The 22,965-nt window shown below is 43.0% G+C and overlaps 1 protein-coding gene across 6 annotated transcripts in view; it reads left to right on the forward strand.

Moving 5' to 3' along the window:
• Positions 1–22,965, forward strand: part of adamts3 (ADAM metallopeptidase with thrombospondin type 1 motif, 3) — a 214,814-nt gene that overhangs the window by 75,145 nt on the left and 116,704 nt on the right. For all 6 annotated transcript variants that reach the window (NM_001287096.1, XM_073949700.1, XM_073949701.1 and 3 more), the window contains 2 exon segments: positions 12,414–12,497; positions 22,453–22,609. In NM_001287096.1, the coding sequence (NP_001274025.1) occupies positions 12,414–12,497; positions 22,453–22,609 (241 nt within the window).

Below are 22,965 nucleotides of genomic sequence, written 5' to 3' on the forward strand. Positions count from 1 at the left end.
GACTGCCCCATCCACAGAACCTACAATGTGTTTACAGCTATTGTATCAAAGGTTCACCCAAGTTACAGTGGAAGTCAGAATTATACGCCCCCTTTTTAATTATTATAAATATTTTTTATATTTCCCAAATGATGTTTAACAGAGCAAGGACATTTTCACAGCATGTCTGATAATAATTTTTCTTTTGGAGAAAGTCTTATTGGTTTTATTTTGGCTAGAATAAAAGCAGTTTTAAATAAAGGGTCAACATTTTTAGTCCCTTTAAGCTATATATTTGATAAACAAACCATTGTTATACAGTAACTTGCCTAATTACCCTAACCTGCCTATGGGTTAACCTAATTAACCTAGTTAAGCCTGTAAATGTCACTTTAAGCTGTAATAAATGCATGGATAATTCTATAAATAGAAACGTATCTTTATTTATTCATTGACATTTATTTATGTATTATTTTTCTGTATGTAGATTGACTTTTCCTCTAGAAACTGGAGTGGGTGTGATTCCAGAATGTAACGAGCTCTGTGTAATATACAACATCACTATTCGTAGACTTCCATGGCTAGGCCTCTTGCATGCTTATTTAAAGCCTTGTTGCCTGAAGAGGACAATTTTCAGTATCAAACAGCTTCTGTTTAATTGCATGAGACGGCTATAGGAAAAAAGAGAGGGCGGCAGTTGGTAAGAGACTAACAGTCCTCTGCTGATTTACAGAGTCGTTGAGGCAATCTGTGTTCATATGCCAGTGAACAATTTAATCATTCGCACGGGTACATTATTTTTTGCTGCACTCCAGCAATACAGATCTGCTGAGGCATAGTTTTTATTTCTGTCTTCCTTGATTTTTCTTTTTTTTTTAAAGCTGTGCAAACGTGCATATAAATCTGCATGGTTTATTTATCCATTTCTTTTTTTTTTTGTAACATAATTAGATTCATTTCACCTTTCTCTCTTGGGTGTAGAGGTTGTGGCAGACCTGAGAGCTTTTTTGAGGTTTAGCATGTGCAGTTTGTGCGCAGATATATGTTTTTGATGGTTGGCTGTCAGAATAAATTTGAGTAATATAATATTTACCAATAGTAATTGACTTTATGGTTGTAGCTTATAGCTATAGCTTACATTGTTGGCCTTTGGGGATAGTACCCTCAACATGAAAATTTGCTGTTATTTTACTAACCCTCAGGCACAACAAGATGTAGCTGACTTTATTTTCCAGCAATTTTATTTAATTTTTTCCTGGATCTGTGATGATTCATAAAATGCAAATCAATTACCAGCATTTTGGGAGGCAAAAAAAAAAAGATGCTGTATATACAGCGATGTAATGATTGCCGTGCGATTAAAGCTCTCTCCTCTGTTCTCAAGAGAGTCACTAGTCACAGATGCTATAGTCTGTGGTCTTTAACACCCTGGTTAGTGCATGTAATACATGTCATGATGTGACAGGAAGCTCACAGACCAGACTTCAATGAACACACTCATGAACATGAACATGAACAAGCTGTGGATTAATAAGGTAATAATGTTGTAAACAATGTTTCTTTTGCACAAACCAGCCATCATGATTCTTTTAGCCAGGATCACAAAATCATATCATATCAATATAAATCATAATTATCATTCAGATTTGATTGGAGGTATGGTTCTGTTCTGGGCAAACATACCCTGCCTGCATGAGCACGAATAGCCCCAGTGGTAAACAGAATGATTAATGATTTCATTAAAATTCTAAGTGACTTTTTATTTAAAAAAACATACTGTAATTTAGCAGTCTGACTTTAACAAGATGCATCTGATGCCTGACTCTGGATGAGAGGAGGAGATGAGGATAAAGGTGGCTGACTTCCTGAGCAAAGTGATAAGCTTCTGAATAATACAACAGCCTCGTAAAGGAAATTATGACTGGCTGGGGGGAACTATCCCTTCAGGGAAAAAGTTCAAATCATATAGCATTAAGAAGAATGGAGAATTTCAGATTGAACACAGTTGTTTGTTTAAATCCATCACAATTACCTCTCCTCTACAACGCATGGAAGATCAGGATGACCTGAACTTTTTGTTTTTAGAGTCAAACAGAGCTAGAATCTGCTTAATTGGGTCACTTTGGTGCTACTGTCATGAGAACAACTTCTGAATCATGTCTGCACTTTAAAAGAAAAGTCACAGGGGATTTTTGTTTATTACGGTTGTCAATTGCACTATGAAACATTGATCTCTGCTCTGCCAAGTTTTGATATTGAAAATTCAACTCTACAGTTCACAAAGTGACTTTAATTTACATTTTATTGACAATATATAAAGAAACAAGTCTGTAAAACCACAGAAAATGAACTGGCAGTTTATTACATGTTTTCTATGCCATACACAACACCAACCCAGATAATATATTACTTTAAACTATTATAAACTATTATAACTATTTAATGATCAAGGTCCCATAACGTAATTCAAAAGTCTAAATTAAATTATGCATATTATTACGGGACTTTATTTTAAAGTGTTTATTATGATATCAGTTAGTAATTTCATCATTTGGTAATATTTATTTTCTGCCGTCTTTAGACATTCTTTTTAAGTGTAAATTTGCTTCAAAACAATGTAAGCTAGTAGTCACTACTGGTCACATTAGTAGATTGTCAGCTAAGTGTCTGCTAAGTGCACTTTATTTTTATGCCCCCTTAACAGACATTCTACTTTTTAGCGAATACTACAGTATGTCAAATTAACACAGAAATTCTGTATTAGAATGGCCATTTTTAGTTCATTTTCTGAACTGGACTTTTGTCACATCAAATTTACATGTGTAACTTCTATTTAGAATTAAGCTTTGAATGTACAGTTGAAGTCATATTTATGAAAAAATTAACCAAATGATGTTTTACAGAGCAAGGACATTTTCACAGTATGTTGAATAATATTTTTTCTTTTGGAGAAAGTCTGGAGAATTCATTTTATTTTTGCTAGAATAAAAGCAGTTTTAAATGATTTAAATGCCATTTTAAGGTCAAAATTATTAGCCCCTTTAAGCTATATATTTTTTTTCAATAGTCTACAGAGCATACCATCATTATACAATAACTTGCCTAATTACCCTTAACTGCCAAGCTAACCTAAATAACCTAGTTAAGCCTTTAAATGTCACTTTAAGCTGTATAGAAGTGTCTTGAAAAATATCTAGTCAAATATGATTTACTGTCATCATGGCAAAGATAAAATAAATCAGTTATTAGAAATGAGTTATTAAAACTGTTATGTTTAGAAATGTGTTGGAAAATATTCCCTCCATTAAACAGAAATTGGGGGAAAAAAACAGGGGGGCTAATAATTCTGACTTCAAGTGTATGATATCTTATTTTACTGCATGTCATACAGTGTGTACAAGTTACTAGACTGCCAGCAAAGGTGTGCACCTCACTGTGTCCGGCAAGCAGGAGAGCAAATTAGTGAAAATGTTGTTTTGAAAGGCATGTCTGAGATAAAGTTGTTTTTGCTATCAGAAAGTTATGTTTTTTTTTTTCTTGCAGAAAGTTGCTAGGCAACAGAGGCACACATGTTTAAAAGCATAGGGAAAAGTAGCCAATGCTAAAATGCATGCGGTCAATTTGACCGTTATAGCCATTTAAGATAATACTCAGAACTCAGAATGCTCAGAACTCAAATACTAAGGAACTTTGTATTTAGTATTATTAATAACATAATATTAGAATTAAACGTGTGCATTTAGTTAAAGTCAGAGTAATATTTAATACGTTTTTAAAGTACAAAGTTTCTACAAGGTCAGAATGATTGCCTCTGTAGTTCTAGTGTTAATCTACTAACCTCGTCTAATAAAATTCTTCTAATCCTCAGAGTTAGTTAACAAGTAATTTCAAACATTTATACTGTATGGCATGAGTGACCCAATTCCATTTTTCTGCTTTCATATGTAGCATAGATAGGATATGATTCATGATGAGAAAAAAAAAAATCAGATCAGTTTCAGTCTGTATTCATTCGTAGGAGGGAGATAACTTTGTGCATTTGAGTCTGCCACTTAAGCAGACAGATAAGGTGTTGACCTTTTATCATGAATTATTGAAAAAGAAATGGTGGCAAATGACGTCATGTGTGATTTTGACATGTATGAAGCGAAGTACCCACGGTCATTGCTGCATGAATGATAAATGCAGCAATGGCTCTCCTCTTTTTTTCTCTGCAGAGCTAAACTTTTTTGATGGTGTCGAAAGAAAAACATGGTATAATCAGTTTGTCTTCATCCTGTGATTGTATTGATTATTGTATTGATATATTATTATTGATTATCTATCTTATTTTAGTTTTTTTACCTCACATGTAAAGTGTAAATGCAGACTTGAATACAGGCTGGTTTTTTGTCTATAGTTTAAAAGCAGAATCAGAGTTATTAAACTTAGAAATGTAAATGTGGCCTTAGTTAACTGAAAGATGACCCTCAAAAAAGAATAACCTATAGTTTTATTATTTTTATAGTTGCATGGCAGAAAGAGAACTTCCAATGTAACTTACTCTGCCAGGTAAACCAACCAGGTTAATTCCAGAAAAGCAAAAAAATGACAAAATGTAAATAAACCTTTTCATTCAACTCAAAGTTATAATTTGATATTGCTGAATCAATCTAATGCAGTATAAACATATACAGTGGGTATAGAAAAGAATCACCCCCACTTTGAAATAATTACATTTTGTTGCATTGTAGCCTAAAATGAAGACAGATACAATTTTGTTTTTGTCTTGGTGTCATTTTTCAGTATAACGTATAGCATCCATGTAAAAGATATTACACCAACATGTCAGAAAACAATTAACAAGCATAAAAACAGAATCACTCAGTTGTGAAAAGGATCACCCCCTTCTGAATATTACTTGTAAACTCAATCAGGTGTAGATAATCACCTTCTTAACGACACACAACGCTATTTTACATTTCAGCAATTCAATTCAGCTTCATTTGTATAGCGCTATTACAATGTAGATTGTGTCAAAGCAGCTTCACATAAATGGTCATAGTCAATTGGAACAGAGTAGTTCAGTTTTTAGTCTTTTAGTTTAATTCAGTTCAGCTCAATTCAGCGTGCTTTAAAATCATTACTGAGAGTCCAAACACTGAAGAGCAAATCTATCAATGCATAGAAGCACAGTGAAGTCCATTATTAAAAAGTGGAAGGTATTTGGTACAACACAGACCCTCCCTGGATCAAGACGTCAATCCAAACTGGATAAAAGAGCCAGGAGGAAATAGTCAGAGATGCAACCAAGAGGCCTTCAACAACTCTGAACAGTTGCAGGAATTTATGTCAAAGAGTGGTCATTGTGTGCATGTGACAACAATATCAAAAATTCTTCCTAAATGTGGCTTGTGTGGAAGGGTTGCACGAAAAAAGCCTCTTCTCATGAAAAGCAACATAAAAACACAACAGAGCTTTGCCAAAGCGCACCTAGAAGATTCCGAGGCCACATGGAAATAGTGTTATGGTCAGATGAGACTAAATTTGAATTATTTGACCTCAACATCATCAAATGATATGTCTGGCAGAAATCCAATGCAGCTCATTATCCAAATAACACCATTCCTACCGTAAAACATGGAGGTGGAAATATCTTGTTATGGGGTTATTTCTCTGCAGCAGGAACTGGAGCACTTGTCAGGATAGAAGGAAAAATAGATGGGGCAAAATACAGATACATTCTTGAGGAAAATCTGCTGCTCTCTGCCAGAAAGTTATCAATGGGAAGAAGGTTTACCTTCCAACATGACAATCACCTGAAGCACACAGCAAAACTGACCACACCGTGGTTAAAGGAGAAAAAGGTGAATGTCCTGGCATAGCCAAGTCCAGACTTAAACCTGAATGCAGTTCACAAGCGGACACCATTAAATTTAACTGAACTTGAACAGTTCTGCAATAAGGAGTGGGCCAATATTGCAAAGTCTAGATGTGCAAAGTTAGTAGAAATGTATCCCAACAGAATAAAGGCTGTAATTAAAGCAACAGGTCATTCAACCGAATACTAAAACAAGAGGGTGATCCTCTTTCTAACCCATTAATTCTCTTTTTTATATGTAAAGTTTTTTCAGACATGTTGGTGTTATATCTTTTGGTTGGGTGTTATAAGTTGCACTAAGTAAATTTCGAAGTGGGTGATTCTTTTCTATACTCACTAAATACACACAAAAACAGATGTGATAAAAACAACATAACCTGTTATATTTCTTAACACACACGTGTGGCTAATTAAGATCAACACATTTTGAGTTATTTTGAACTCAACCACTGTGTTATTTTTCTTAACACAGACAGTACTTACCTATATAACATGCTAATGTGTCATAAATCCCCCAGTGTGTGTCATAAATGTGCTTTGTTTCTTTACCACCTTAACAAGTTTGATGCAATACAAAAAGCATGTATAATGTATTATAAAGAATTCACATTTATTCATTAAAACATGGCTGCAACATTTACAGTTTATTTCTTTGGAAGAATTATCACCAAGACTTTTGTAAACAATTGTATATCTTGCGTTACAAAAGACAAGAAGCCCCTTTTTAGCCATAAGGAAAAGCCACAAAAAACACAAGCCCTTACCAAGAATGACATTTCTACAGTTCACTTATCTTTTTCACTGTTGGAGTCTTGTTTGCGATTCATAGCGTCCAGAGGAACCACTGACTCGACTGAGTTTGCACTGATAGCGACCCTGATCGTCATGAAGATTCCATTGTAGATTCTGAAGTTTCATTTCAATAAATACACTCTGGGTCACAGAAATGCTCCTGGAAAACAGGAGAAAGATAACAACAGCAGCATTTAGCTATTTGTATTATTGCTTAAAATAACTGAAACTGGTGATATTAAAATCACTTTAAAATTACTTTAAAAATGACAAAGCCACTGATTTGTTATGCTTAAAACATTCTACATAACAATAGGTCTTATTCACTTAACATGCATATGCACACATTTATGTGCGGTTATGTTTTCAGAAATAACTCATTATTTATCAAAACTTTTGTACCGAAATTTATTATAAGTGTTTTTACTACTGACACATTATTGTTGTGTCTCACCCTACCAGGCATGCCAACTGTGGCAGAATAATTAAACCTCCTTTTAATTTTTGTCTATTTTAAATATTTCCCAAATTATGTTTAACAGAGCAAGATAATTTTCACACTATGTCTGATAATAGAATGTTTTTTCTTCTGGAGAAAGTTTTATTTGAACTAAAGCAGTATGAAGCTTTGAGCAGTAATTTTGTAAAAAAAAAAAAAAAAAAAATTAGGTCAAAATTATTAGCCTTTTTAAGCTATTTTTTTTTCTCAATAGTCATCATCATTATACAATAACTTGCCTAATTACCCTATTCTTGGGTGCATTTCCGAAAACCATCGTTAGCCAACTAAGGTTGCAAGTTTCGCTGTTACAAACATATTTTGTTGATTTGCCATTTCCCAAATCCATTGTTCCAATGAACATTCGCAAACTGCGTCGCAAACTTGTACGCTTGCAACTACACCTTTGGAGCTGTAGTTCGAATTACAGATCCTGGCTGTGTTCTATTCCCAGTTATCCCCCTATGACCTATTCATTTAAAATGTTCTGACATTTAAACTTGGAATGATTAGAAAAGAGCATGAAAGTCATCACTCATAGGTGTATTTTCAAAGTAATTTTACAGTTTAGTTTTTGCAATATTGACAATTGCGTTCCTTTTCTAGTGCACTTTGAAAACATTGATGTCATTTTGAACACAGCTGTGGCTCCTAACGAAAGCTATATGTGGCCTTTTATTTAAAAGTGGAATTTATGTTACGTCCGCAAAGCTTGTGAAAACAAAAAACATAGCATATTTTACTGCTTTTAATTTATAGTTGGTTATTTATTAAGTATCTGTACAGTAAATTACATGGGCCTGTTGGTTAGATTAGAACATTTCTGCATTGGTTTAAATGTGTACAAATTGTAAAAGTAGACTTGAAAAACAACTACATCTTACATAATAATAATAATAATAATAATAATAATAATAATAATAATAATAATAACTATTATTATTATTATTATTATTATTATTATTATTATTATTATTGATATTAAAGTAGTAGAAAATATTTTTTTCACTCCCTAATAAATTATAAATAATATAAAATTTCATTTCTTAATAAGTAGTGTCATTATGTGTTTATATGATTCATAAATGAGATTAGAATACGTGTTAGCTTTTTAAAGTGATTTTATGTTTTAGAATATAATATGAAATTTTCTCAATAGTATTTGTAAAGGAAACATTGGCCCTATATGTGTCATTTGCATATATTTAATATGGAAAGTGAGTACATGTTTTTATCAAAACTAATATTGTATTTTTTTTCAATTTTATGTGTTTTTTACATTATAACTAGCGTGGTTCAAACTATGAATCTGTGACAGAGACCTGGGGGGTTAGGGAAACACTCATCACTACATTGTTCTTTTCCCAAACGATGCATTGTACTTGTTACGATAACCAGCGATCATTCTCTGGAGATCGCTGGTTTCCTCTTCATTATGAACTTCACTTCCGCATTCCCCAGGACTACATTTCCATACATGCATTTCTTCCAATCACGCACGCCTGGTCACTCATCTTCCTGATTACATCACCAGCTGAAACCGGTCACAGACTAAGAGTTCACTCAGTATTTAAGCAGCACACAGACTGATTCACATTGCCGAGTCTTGTCTACTGTTTGGTGACATTTCTACGCGTTTCTCCCTGTCTTGTTTCTCCGTGTCTGAATCTAGCTTAGTATCCCAGTTATCCTGTTTAGCCGCCAGCCTTTCGACCTTTTGCCTGTACCTCGATTACGACTCTGGATTTGCCCTCATATTCCTGTTCATACCTGTTTTGACCATTGCTTGCCTGACCTTCGAATAAACCTGCATTTGGATCTTACCTTCAGTTGTTTGTATCTATCCCGAATCACAACAGAAGACTCGGCCACAGTATGGATCCAGCAGTGTTTTTGGTCCGTCTACGCCAAGGTAATCAATCCCTCGAGAACCACATCCAGTGTTATTTGGAGATCGCTAACACCACTGATTTACCAGACTGTATGCTCATTGACTTTTTTTATTTATGGGCTTAATGAGCCGCTAAAGAGCACACTTTCAAGTGTTCGTTCTCGAGGGACTTTCTCTGAATTTTTGGACTATGCTCTACGCACTGTGGACTCGTCCTTCACCGTAGGTGAGGTGGAAGAAACTCCTAAATATTTTTTGGGGAGGGGCAGTGTACAGCAAGACCAGATACCACCGGGGCTTGCTGCTCATTCCATCACCACACTCCCAGCTCAGAAAATGGCCGCATCTAGTCCTTCAGCTCACAAGATGGCCGACTCCAGTCTTCCAGCTCACAAGATGGCCGACTCCAGTCCTCCAGCTCACAATGTGGTCACAACCAGCCTTCCAGCTCACAATGTGGTCACAACCAGCCTTCCAGCTCACAATGTGGTAAGCGCCAATCTGCCACCAGCTCACAAGATGGTTTCCTGTTCCTTGTCCGTTCCTGCCTTAGTTCCTGTTCTAGTTCCTGAAGTGCCATCAACTGAGTCCCCAGAATGGTCACCACTACCGGAGTTACCAGAGCTGCCAGATCCTCCAGAGCTGCCAGACCCTCCAGTGCTGCCAGACCTGCCAGACCCTCCAGAGCTGCCAGACCCTCCAGAGCTGCCAGACCCTCCAGTGCTGCCAGAGCTGCCAGACCTTCCAGAGCTGCTAGACACTCCAGAGCTGCCAGACCCTCCAGTGCTGCCAGACCCTCCAGTGCTGCCAGACCCTCCGCAGCCAGAGTCCACGCCGCAGCCAGTGTCCACGCCGCAGCCAGTGTCCACGCCGCAGCCAGTGTCCACGCCGCAGCCAGAGTCCACGCCGCAGCCAGAGTCCACGCCGCAGCCAGAGTCCACGCCGCAGCCAGAGTCCACGTCGCAGCCAGAGTCCACGCCGCAGCCAGAGTCCACGCCGCAGCCAGAGTCCACGCCGCAGCCAGCGCCACAGCTGGAGACGCAGCCAGAGTCGACGCTGCCGCCTGAGCTTCCTGAATGGCCGCCGCCTCCTGAGCTTCCTGAATGGCCGCCGCCGCCTGAGCTTCCTGAATGGCCGCCGCCTCCTGAGCTTCCTGAATGGCCGCCGCCTCCTGAACTTCTTGAATGGCCGCCGGCTGGGTTTTCTGAATGGCCGCCGCCCAAGTCTCCTGAATGGCCGCCGTCTGCTGAACTTCCTGAATGGCCGCTGCCACTTAAGCTCCTTCCTCCGGGTCTTTCGCAGCTCCACGCTCCAGGCCCTCCACAACTCTACTCTCCGGGTCTTCCGCAGCTCCACGCTCCAGGCCCTCCGCAACTCTACTCTCCGGGTCTTCCGCAGCTCCACGCTCCAGGCCCTCCGCAACTCTACTCTCCGGGTCTTCCGCAGCTCCACGCTCCAGGCTCTCCGCAACTCCACTCTCCGGGGCATCCGCAGCTCCACGCTCCAGGTCCTCCATTGTCAAACGATCCAGGACTACGACAGCTCTACTTTCCGGGTCTTCCGCAGCTCCACGCTCCAGGCCTTCCACAACTCAACGCTCCGGGTCTTCAGCAGCTCCACGCCCCAGGTACGCTCCAGCTGCATGGTCCTGGCCCTCCATCCCTCCCCCTGTTCCGCCTCCGCTCCACCTCCCGCCTGAACTGTATTTGGAGCGTCTGGAAGCCGCTCTTTAGAGGGGGGGCTATGTTACGATAACCAGCGATCATCATTCTTCCAATCACGCACGCCTGGTCACTCATCTTCCTGATTACATCACCAGCTGAAACCGGTCACAGACTAAGAGTTCACTCAGTATTTAAGCAGCACACAGACTGATTCACATTGCCGAGTCTTGTCTACTGTTTGGTGACATTTCTACGCGTTTCTCCCTGTCTTGTTTCTCCGTGTCTGAATCTAGCTTAGTATCCCAGTTATCCTGTTTAGCCGCCAGCCTTTCGACCTTTTGCCTGTACCTCGATTACGACTCTGGATTTGCCCTCATATTCCTGTTCATACCTGTTTTGACCATTGCTTGCCTGACCTTCGAATAAACCTGCATTTGGATCTTACCTTCAGTTGTTTGTATCTATCCCGAATCACAACAGTACTATGATAGTTCAGCCGCAAGTTACAACGTTGTTTGGGAAACCAGCAACCTTTTTGCTGTGAGGCGACAGCACTACTTACTGCCCCATTGCGTCGCCTAAATCAGTTATTACAACAACAAAAAAGTTTCTCTACGTAAAACAGAAATTTGGGTAAAAAATAAACAGGGGGGCTAATAATTCAGGGGGGTTAATAATTCTGATTTTAACTGTACAGTCCAACAATGAAAAAAATCTGATTAGTTGATATTTAATACTCATTGTTTTGCGCACACAGTGTTGTTTTTTTCCCGCTTCTTCTTTTTCTTTTTACAAACAATCATTTAAAAATACACAACATTTTAAATATAGCCATAACACATTATTATTATTATTATTATTATCATTATTATAATTTATATATTATTATGTTATTATTTAACACATAATTTTTGTAAGTGTAGCATTTTAATGGCAGTTGCAAGTTACAGTGCATACAGTGTTTTTGATGTCTAATGTATTTGTCACTTACTTTATAAAAAGTTAATGATGTTTTGAGAGGGAGGATGTAATCTATTAAACTGTAAATTCATTGATGTAAAGCGGTGGATGTACAGTATGTAAAAACTTGTGGTGATATGTGCTGCTGCTGGTGACCAATTAAAAAAAAAAAAGTTCCAGAAATCTTAGAAGAAATGTTTGTGCTTTTTAGGATGTAGTCATTGGGCACAGCACTACAGCCAGCATTCAGCCAGCAAAACTGTGCCTCCGTAACGCAGCACCCCATACAGCAGCCTCTTAGCTAGGTGGGGAAGGAAAAACATCGAACCTTTAAAAGCCCTCTGTATGACCAGCTCAACACTGGGGCCTTTTCATTTAGCAACCTTTCATAGGCTTTTCCATGCCAACCGTAGCCCCATGACCTGCCTAAAACGCCTTCTATGCCTCTCAGAGCCACTCTTACGAGTTTGAGATCCCATTTCCTCCAGCTCCCTTTATCTTGGTTCTGTTGTTGAAAAAGCATGGCACTCTCTTGCTCATTGTCAGTCATGTTGAGGGTTCAGAAATAGGAAGAAGCAGCATTGTTTGTTTTTTTGCAGTCCCTGGAGCTGATAAAATCAGTAGCTGTCATAGATGACTAGGTGCTGGATGACACAGCTTATTTCCTCGCATGGTATCCATTTTCCGCTTTGTGTAATTCAGTGTTTTGTTATTTTATTATGTTGCGCTTAAGGCATAATAATGTGTTTTTTTATCGTGTGTTTACAGGTGAATGAGATTTACCACGATGAATCTTTGGAAGTGCACATCAACGTTGTGCTTGTGAGGATGATCATGCTTGGATATGCTAAGGTAAATTGCTGTTAAGTATCAAATGTCTCTTAGTAAGCATATTAGCCATGTTTTGATATTATAACATGTTTAAGGTAGAGTCATGTAGTGTCATATCTAATTCTCACCTTTACTCAAGAACAAACTTTTTACAAGATGCATTTTTAATGCAGAGTATGATTTTTTGAAGCAGTTTTTACATCATTTTGCGTTCATTTAATTAAGACAGCTTAAATGTACTTACTCACACAAATCTATGAGGTAGTAAAATATTTAACTCAGGCTGCAATTTTAGTTAAATCATAAAAACTCTTTCAAAATACATTTGACTTTTTTTGTAAGTTGAACACTATGGGGCAGTGTGATCCTAAAAATGTGTTTCTTTTCACACTAATGGTATTTATAGGGACATACTATCAATGAATTAATGATTGTTGTGGTGCAGTTCCCCTTCGGGGGGAACTTCAGCACTATAAGTGGATTTGATTGTAAAATCCACGCATTGGGAGGTTCGGTTCAGAAGCTACTCGTCTGAAAGAGTATTGAACGGGCCAATTAAGAATGAATTGGCAGCGCAAGCCTGCGCAGGTGAGCGGCATAAGCAATCAACTGAGTATATAAGCTCACCTGGCGCCAGCAGACGCTATCCTTTTCGCTTCAGAGACTTTCTGATCGAGTCGATGAGGGTTCCTCCTGCTGTGACCAGCGATTCTGAGCGAACGAGAGCATTCTCCCGGTCCAGAGTGTGTACACGCAGTGGCAGACGGTCGAGCTGGGTTTCTCCCTTGCCTGGCGTTCTTTGGGTCCGGTCCTCCAGAGCGGTGCGTATAAAGTTGCAAACTTCACAGAAAGAGCAACACAGTCGTGCAGCACGTCCTTATCAGGACGGCGCTCCGACTGTGCGTTTCTGGATGCGGTGGTTTCCTGTCCTCGGATGATGGGCGCGGGCACTGCGTTACATGTCTGGGGGTCCAGCATGTTAATGCGCTGCTCGCGGGCAGTTCATGTCGTCATTGCGATGCCATGACTGTTGCGCAAGATCGCGGTTAGCCTTTGCAAAAGGGCGAACCACCCCAGTTGTCCCCTGCTCTGCAGCGGGCACTCGGGCAGATCTGAGGGTTTCAGCGAGAGATAATCCGTCGCCCACGGGCCCGCGGACCTCCCGCTCCTCTAAGCGCTCCATCCAAGCTTCGGGCGGGGGAAGCGATCCGTCTAACAGATGGTAGCCCTTACGCCCGATGACACCGGAGACCAGATGTCCACCGCGGCATCGGAGGGTGGGCTTTCATTGTCCGATGATGATCCAGACCCGCTCGCCCCCTTCGGGCTGGTGAGCGCTGTCACTACGGATCCTGAAACGGACATGTTAGCCGTGCTTTCCCGGGCTGCTTCGGCCGTGGGTTGGAGATGGTTTATCCCCCAGCTCCGCGGCCGGACCGACTAGAGGGGCGTTCCCTTCTTCCCGGAGGTGCACAGTAGGCTCACGCGGTCTTGTAAAGCACTTTTTTCTGCTCGTGCTGCGTGTTCCTCCACCCTAACCACTCTTGACGGTGAAACAGCCAGGGGGTATGTGGCGATTCCTCAGGTTGAGTGCGCGATGGCGGTAAATCCGCGCGGCGCCTCTTCTTGGCGGGTTCGCCTCGTCTCCCATCCAAAGCCTGTAAGTTATCTACCTCCCTCGGAGCTAGAGCTTACATAGCTGCGGGCCAGGCTGCTTCCGCCTTGCATGCGATAGCCACCTACCAGCGCTACCAAGCGCAGGCGCTGGCCGAGCTGCACGAGGGTGGGTCCAACCCAGGCTTACGAGCTTCGCACCGCCGCCGACTTAGCTCTTCGGACTACTGAGTCCGCTGCGTGTGCGTTGGGGAGGACGATGTCCACATTAGTGGTCCAGGAGCGCCACCCCTGGCTGATATGCGCAAAGTCGACAAAGTCTGCTTTCTTGACTTCCCCATATCCCCAGCCAGGTTCGGCGACACTGTCTGTGAATTCACCCAGGAATTCAAGACGGTGAGAGAGCAGTTGGTGGGTGATGTCTTATCGGCGGTCCGTAGCCCGCTCCGCCCGCCGTGCCATTCATACCTGCTCCTCGCCGAAAGCGCCCGCCTACGAGAGCTGCTCCGCCCCCGCACACGCCTTCGGCGAAGCGAGCGCGTCGGGCACCTCGGAAGCAGGCAGCCCCCCTGCCCAGAACGCCGCTAAGTCCGGCAACGGACCGCGAAGCGCCCCTGGGACAGGCCATCTGGAGAAGAGGGAACTTGCTCTTTCCCCGCTGGAGGGCGGGGCCCCATTTCCAACGGCACTTTTTACTGCCATGAAAACATTATGAAAGGGCACTTTTCACTTCCCCAGATGTGACAGCCCGAAATCTGCCAGTCTGGGACGCTATGCTTTCTAGCTTGCAGATTCGGTGCGTTTCGCCAGTGGCTCACGAGCGCTGGGAGGATGGTCTCCTTTCTCCCACCCCTCGAGCCTCCCCTCCGGAGCTCGGGTTTGGAGTGAGAGCAAATATCTCACCTCCAGCTTTTCCGTGGGACCCGCGAGCTTCCCGGATCAGCACACCCACTCCGCGCTGCCCCACTGCTGGTACGTCAGCGATTGTAGCGATGAGTCCATTAGCGAGAGCTCTGCCTGCCTGGTTAGCGCGGGCCAGCTCTTCGCGGTGGCTCATACGCACAATCAGACTCGGCTATGCGATTCAGTTCGCGAAACGGCCCCCCAAGTCACGGGTGTGTATTCACCAGGGTCAGCCCCCTGTCCGCCCCTGTCTTGCGAGAGGAGATTGCTGTCCTCCTGGCGAAGGATGCAATCGAGCCGCTCCCTCCAGCCGAGATGGAGAGCGGGTTTTACAGCCCACGCTTCATCGTGCCCAAAAAGAGCGGTGGGTCATGGCCAATCCTAGATCTGCGCGTTTTGAACCGCTGCCTGCACAAGCTGCCGTTCAGAATGCTAACGCAGAAGCGCATCCTCCGGTGCGTTCGTCCTCTGGGTTGGTCTGCAGCATTAGACCTGATGGACGCGTATTTCCATGTCTCCACTCTTCCTCGCCACCGACAGTTTCTGCGGTTTGCGTTTGAAGGTCGAGCTTGGCAATACAAAGCCCTCCCCTTCGGGCTCTCTCTGTCTCCGCGGGTCCTCACCAAGCCCGCGGAGGGTGCCTCAGCGCCCCTTCGGCTCGCGGGCATCTGCATACTCAATTTCTTTACGACTGGCTGAATTTGCCCTCTCTTTGATTATGCACAGAGTTGATTATGCACAGAGACAAAGTGCTCTGGCACTTCCACCTGTGGGGGTTTCAGGTCAACCGAGAAAAGAGCAAACTCGCCCCCGTGCAGAGGATCTCTTCTCTCGGGCTGGAGCTGGACTCGGTCACCATGGCAGCGCGCCTCTCCGGAGAGCGCGCTCAGCTGATGCTGTACTGTCTGAGAGAGCTCGACAGTAAAATAGTGGTCCCACTGAAACTATTTCAGAGGCTCCTGGGGCATATGGCATCCGCAGCCGCTTCATGCCGCTCGGATTATTCTATATGAGACCACTTCAGCACTGGCTTCACGATCGAGTCCCCAGACGCGCATGGCACGCGCGCGCACACCGAGTCTCTGTTACTGCGCTGTGTCGCCGCGCCCTCAGCCCTTGGAGCGACCCATCGTTCCTACAGGCCTGGGTGTCTCTAGAACAGGCGTCCAGTCTTGTTGTCGTTTCAGCAGACGCTTCCAACACGGGCTGGGGGGCTGTGCGTTGCGGGCATGCGGCTGCGGACCTGTGGAAAGGTACCCAGTTGCATTGGCATATCGCCTGGAGCTGTTGGCAGTGTTCCTCGCTCTCCACCGTTTTTTTCCGGTGCTGGAGCGGCAACACGTGCTGGTCAGGACGGACAGTACGGCGGCGGTGGCGTATATCAGCCGTATAGGGGGTATGCGCTCTCGCCGCATGTCTCAGCTCGCCCGCCGTCTGCTCCTCTGGAGTCATCCGCGGCTGAAATCGCTGCACGCCATTCATATTCAGGCAAGCTCAACCGTGCAGCCGATGCGCTCTCACGGCAGCCTTGCGTCCTGGAGCATGGAGACTCCACCCCGAGTCTGTTCAGCTGATATGGGCGCGATTCGGGGAAGCCCAGATCGATCTGTTGCTTCCCCCGAGATCGCTCATTGCCAGTTGTTCTTTCCCTGACCGAGCGCTCTCGGCACGGATGCACTGGCTTACAGCTGGCCTCGGGGCACGCGCAATACGCGTTTCCCCCAGTGAGCCTGCTCGCGCAGTTACTGTGCATGGTCAGGGAGGACGAGGAACAGGTTGCTGGTTGCGCCCCTCTGGCTCAACCGGACCTGGATGTCAGAGCTCTCCCTCGCGATAGCCCTCCCCTGGCAGTCCCTTCGAGAGAGCACCTACTCTCTCAGGGACAGGGCACCACCTGGCACCCTCGTCGATCTTTGGAGATTTTTAGACGCGAGGAAGACTTAGGTAACCTCCGATTGCGGAGGCTAATACCGTCACTCGGGCTAGAGCCCCCTCCCCGAGCGCGCCTATGCCCTGACGTGAAGTCTATTCACTGAATGGTGTGTCTCTCGCTGAGAAGACCCCCGTAATTTGCCAGATCAGCGTTGTGCTTTCTTTACGCCGAGAGAAGCTGGAGAGCAGGCTGTCGCCCTCCACACTCAAGGTTACGTGGCTGCCATCTCCGCTCTCATAACGCGGTGGCTGGCAGCACCGTGGGAACGCATAACCTCATCATCCGGTTCCTCAGGGGCGTTAAGCGAATTAATCCACCCCGCCCCCTCTCATGCCCTCTTAGGATCTCGCCCTCGCTACACAAGCCGCGTCAGATCCCTTCGATCCTCGACTCAGTATATTTCTGTCCCTGAAGACAGCTCTGCTGGTCGCGTTGATATCGATCAGAGGGTCGGGGACCCGGAGGCATTTTTCGGTCAGTGACTCGTGCCTGTAATTGGGCTGGCTTCTCTCACGTATGAGACCCCGCCCGCGATATGTGCCCAAGGTTCCTACCACTCCGTTTTAATACGAGGTAGTGAGCCTGCAAGCGCTGCCCTCGGAGGAGGCAGACCCAGCCCTTATTTATTGTCCAGTTCGCGTTTTGCGTATTATCCGGACCGCACTCAGAGTTTAGATCATCTGAGCAGCTCTTCGTCTGTTATAGCGGTCGGCAGCAGGGAAGTGCCGTACCGAAATAAGTTCCCACTAGATTGTGGATGCCTTCTTTCACTATCAGAGCCGAGATGAGCCGCGTCCCCCGAGAGCGCGTGCGCACTCCACTCGGAGCTTCGCATCCTCTCGAGCGCACGCAAGCGGCGCCCCTCTAACAGACATCTGTAGAGCTGCGGGCTGGGTGACACCCAACACATTTGCAAGGTTTTACAATCTGCGAGTGGAGCTGGTTTCCTCAAGGGTATTAGGTAACCCTTGGTGATTGAGGAAACAATTCGGTAGGGTGTTGAAACACGCTTGCTGCGCCATTTTCCCTAACACGGAGATACGTGCGCCTTTTTATCTGTCAGTAAAGTTCCCCATCAGGTGAGCCCTGCAGATTCCTCCGTGGCCCCCAGCACTGACTCAGCGGAGGAGTCACTTGCTGGCCCACTACGTTGTAGGTCTGCCCGCTGGTCAGCCCGCGTTTTGGGTAAAGGTGCCTGCTATGCGTGGTCCCCACTAGGCGATCCCATATGCTTATTCAGCCACGGTTAAGTCCCCCCCTGGGCGGACCCGTGTCTTCCCTCCCCGCTAACCACTCTTTTGCTATGCGTACTCCCCCTTTTAGGGCTAGTCCATATGTAAATTCTGCCATCTATCCCCCCTTGGGTAACGGATGGCCTCCGCAGCGTCCTCCCTATCGGGATTGCACGCTTCCCAACGTACTGTCGTATTTTCCTAGAATTATCTAGATGCTCACGACTTCCCAAAAAAATATATATAAATCCGTAAAACTTCTGTTGAAGTAGGATAAATTAGGGCCAGGGACACGTTGGAGGACCGCGCCCCCCATGATGTGGGTGCGTCACGCTTGCTTGACTATCTCCTCATCGGGGGTGTTGGTAAGGTGCAGTCATTATGGCGCTTTCAATGGGCTCCCAATGCGTGGATTTTACAATCAAATCCACTTATAGTGCTGAAGTTCCCCCCGAAGGGGAACGTTCGAGGTTACTAAAGTAACCCTTCGTTCCCCGAGGAGGGGAACGGAAGCACTATACTCCGTCGCCATAATGACTGTCCCTTAGCTGTTGAAAGTCTCTTCAGCTTAAAAAGGATAGCGTCTGCTGGCGCCAGGTGAGCTTATATACTCAGTTGATTGCTTATGCCGCTCACCTGCGCAGGCTTGCGCTGCCAATTCATTCTTAATTGGCCCGTTCAATACTCTTTCAGACGAGTAGCTTCTGAACCGAACCTCCCAATGCGTGGATTTTACAATCAAATCCACTTATAGTGCTTCCGTTCCCCTCCTCGGGGAACGAAGGGTTACTTTAGTAACCTCGAACGTTCTTTCTTGTGGGCATGTACACAAAAGATACATATATGCAGATGCATTTGTCATCTAAAAACGTGCAACAAAATGTACCCAGAGCAATGTATTTTATTTGACATTTTCATGTATTACAAAAATGTAGGCAATGTTTTGCGTTGAATTTGCCAAATTTTGCATTTTCAGTGTGACTGGGATGCACAAAAAAAAAATAATAATAATGATAAACAATTTGCATGTTTGTCAGACCCTAATGTTTCAGATCAGCAAACTAATTTAAATGCTAGTTATAGATTATAAACACACCGTTCAGATTTTAAATAAAGATGTTATCATTAAGGAAGAACAACATAGCCCTGTGTGAAGAAAAATAGTTCAGATGTACCAGTTTGGAAAAGGTTATAAAACCATTTCTAAGGCCATGGGACTTCAGCAAACCACAGTGAGAGCCATTATCTACAAATGGCAAAAACATCGAACAGTGGAGAATTCCTTCCCAGCAGTGGCCGGTCGACCAAAATTAGAGTGCAGCGACAACTCAACCAAGAGGTCACAAAAGACCCCCACAACAACATCCAAAGGACTGCAGGCCTCACTTGCCTCAGTTAAGGTGAATGTAGAGAGACATAACAATAACTGTTTGCATGGCAGAGTTCTAAGATGAAAACCACCACTGAGCTGCACAAACATAAAGGCTCAGCTTTGCCAGAAAATATCTTGATGATTTCCAAGACTTTTGGGGAAAAAATACTCTGTGGACTAATGAGACAATAGTTGAAAAACTTGGAAGGTGTGTGTCCCATTATGTGTGGCATAAAAGTATCACTACATTTCAGAAAAAGAACATCATACCAACATTAAAATGTGATGGTGGTTGTGTATGTATTGAGCTGTTTTGTTGCTTCAGGAACAATCCTGCACATTGTGCTGTGATAATTGCAACTATGAATTCCGCTGTGTGGATATAAGTTCATTTCAATTAATCTTTATTAATATAGAGCTTTTAAAATGTAGAAAGCAGCTTAACATAGAGGTTCTAATACATTGAAACTGTGTCAGTAGAGTTTTCAGAGCTGAGTTTAGTTGAGATTCCAGTTTAAATTTTACTGCTGAAAGTCCAAATACTGAAGAGCAAATCCATCGATGCACAGCTCCACAAGTCCCAAACAACCTGGAGAATGTCCGACCATTTGTTAGGGAGCTCAAGCTGAACCAAAATTGGGTTTCGCAGCAGGACAATGATTCAAAGCACATCAGCAAGTCCACTTCTGAATGGGTGAAGAAAAACAAAAAGACTTTGGAGTGACCTAGTCAACATCCTGACCTGAATCCTATTGGGAAGCTGTGGCATGACCACTGGCTGAATTACAACAATTGTGCAAAGATGAGCTGGCCAAATTCCCGCACAGTGCTATAATAGACTCGAAAACACTTGATTGCAGTTTTTGCTGCTAAGAGTGACCCACGTCTTCACACAGGGCTATGTAGATTTGCATTTTGTTTTCACTTAATAATACAAACCATCATTTAGAAAATGCATAATGTGTTTTCTGCAACTGATATTTACAGTTGTTTCCTGATCTTCATGATGAATTTTACGAAGTGTGACAAATGTGCAAAATTAAGATAATCAGTAAGAGAGCAAAGATTTGTTCACACCATTGTATATATACACACATTTTCTAGGCAAAAAAAGTCAGTACCATGGGGTAGTTTATTAAGATTTTACGAAGTCAACAGATCCACTGACTTCACAGATTCTTTATAGTTATACACACTTAATAGATAATATATACAGCTTTCTGACAGGAAGCTTGCACTTCTGACTGTTGTGAACAAGCTCAGTAATGTTTGTCGAGGCCCTAATGATCAGACTTTTATTATTTAATCATAACCCTGGCATATTGCCAGGAAAAGGCAGGCACACATACACATTACACAAAAAGCTCCTCCAAGCATTGGCAAAGCTAACCCGACAGTAGTTTTTAAAACAGTTGCAGTCAAAAACTATTACAGCTGAAGAAGTTTACAGTCTTAAATAGGTCACAGGACATTTTTTATAGTAAATTTTTAATGTGACATAAATCCCCTTTTCAGCACAGGTCAGTTACTATCACAGTTTTAAAAAAAAAAGGTAAAGCTGAGAAGGAGAGTGGGGGAGAGGGAGAAATACTGCCTCTAACCACACGATTAGTCTAATTGTGGTATGAGTGCATTAAAACCCTATTCACCATTCACAACTGCATGCAAAAAACTGCTTAAATATATATTATTTTGAGCTCATAATAGACTACAACAAACAGGTCATTTTATACCTGCATTCTAATTCACAAATAATTGCGAGATGGTTTGTTGTCTGCAATAACAATGTATGCTAATGTGGATAATAACTGAAACAATGTGCAAATGTTAACTTATATTTTAAATATATGAATTGGATTTACATATTTAAATTAGAAATTAGATCTGCTTACTGCTCGTTAGAGTATACTATGTTTGTCAGAGAAGCAAGTGATTAAGCTATACCTGTCAACATTGGCATACAAAAATATATGCCCCAAACAACCGTTACAAGTATGGGGAGGAAAATAACCTCAAATGATAGAATACATAATAAAAATTAGAAAAATGAAAATAAAATAAAAAGTTTAGCCTAATGAAATTAATTTCCTGATCACATCATTGTTATCGTACGTGTAAAGAGGTTAAAAGTGTGTTCAGTTTTTGCTTGAATTATTCATCGATTTCTTTGCGCACCAATAGAAGGAAGCCTGCGTACCACTTGTGGTACCACTAGTCTAAACAAACAAATAAACAGACAAACACATTAAAGCACCTTTGGTGTATACCTGTTGTATGTAAAACCAAACGGAAAATCAGGAGTGTATGATGCAATTACCCTGACAACACATGACACGGTCTGTCACTAGTTCATTTTCCTTCAGCTTAGTTCCTTTATTTATCAGGGGTGACAACAGCAGAATGAACCACCAACTTATCTAGCAAATGTTGAACGTAACGGATGCCCTTCCAGCTGAAACCCATCACTGGGAAACACCCATACACTCTTGCATTCACACACGCACTCATACACTATGGCCAATTTAGTTCATTTAATTCAGCCATAGCACATGTTTTTGGACTTGTGGGGAAAACCGGAGAACCCGGAGGAAATACACGTGAACACAGGGAGAACATGCAAACTCCACACAGAAATGCCAACTGATGCAGCTGGGGCTTGAATCAGCCACCTTCTTGCTGTGAGGCGACAGTGCCAACCACTGAGCCACTGTGCTATCCCATTAAGCTAGTTAAAAATGCTTATTTCTCAGGATTGAAACATTATTTGAAATAGTTGGTATAATGCAAGTAGACAATTCAGCTAAAAATATAACATTGTTCTAGTGGGTTTCGGATAGTTTGATGAAAAATTTGAAATTGTGCATTTGTAGATTAATGAATGCTGAAAGTGTCCTCTGATAAGTCTGTAATCTTTTTTGTCAGTCCATCAGTCTGATTGAGCGTGGCAACCCTTCCCGAAGCCTGGAGAATGTGTGCCGATGGGCGTTCGTCCAGCAGAAAGAGGATCCAGAGCACTCTGAGCATCACGACCATGCCATCTTTCTCACCCGCCAAGGCTTCGGCCCCACCGGCATGCAAGGTTTGACCTTTCGGTGCTTCATGCTTTCAAACATTTTGTCCTTGCTACATCCTATGACATTTTCCATACACAAAACTATAACCTAAATATTTTCATACTGTGAAAAAGGTCAGTCTTTGTCTCATTTCATTAATACCTCTTACACAAGGTTTCTGTGAACATCTCATTGATGTTTTTAAGGAAATCCAGTATGCTCCTCTTAAGACAGATTGTGGACGTGTGAAGTGGTTCACAGCAATGGAAAAGGATAGAATCGAGATATGAAAGCGTACTTACATAAGCACATACTGAAAAAAAAGAAAAGATTTTGTTGTCTAAGGCTTGAGGCGCCCGCTGAAGCAGCAGTCCTCTCAGAG

The sequence above is a fragment of the Danio rerio genome, chromosome 5, assembly GCF_049306965.1.
Source record: "Danio rerio strain Tuebingen ecotype United States chromosome 5, GRCz12tu, whole genome shotgun sequence".
Classification (NCBI taxonomy): domain Eukaryota; kingdom Metazoa; phylum Chordata; class Actinopteri; order Cypriniformes; family Danionidae; genus Danio; species Danio rerio.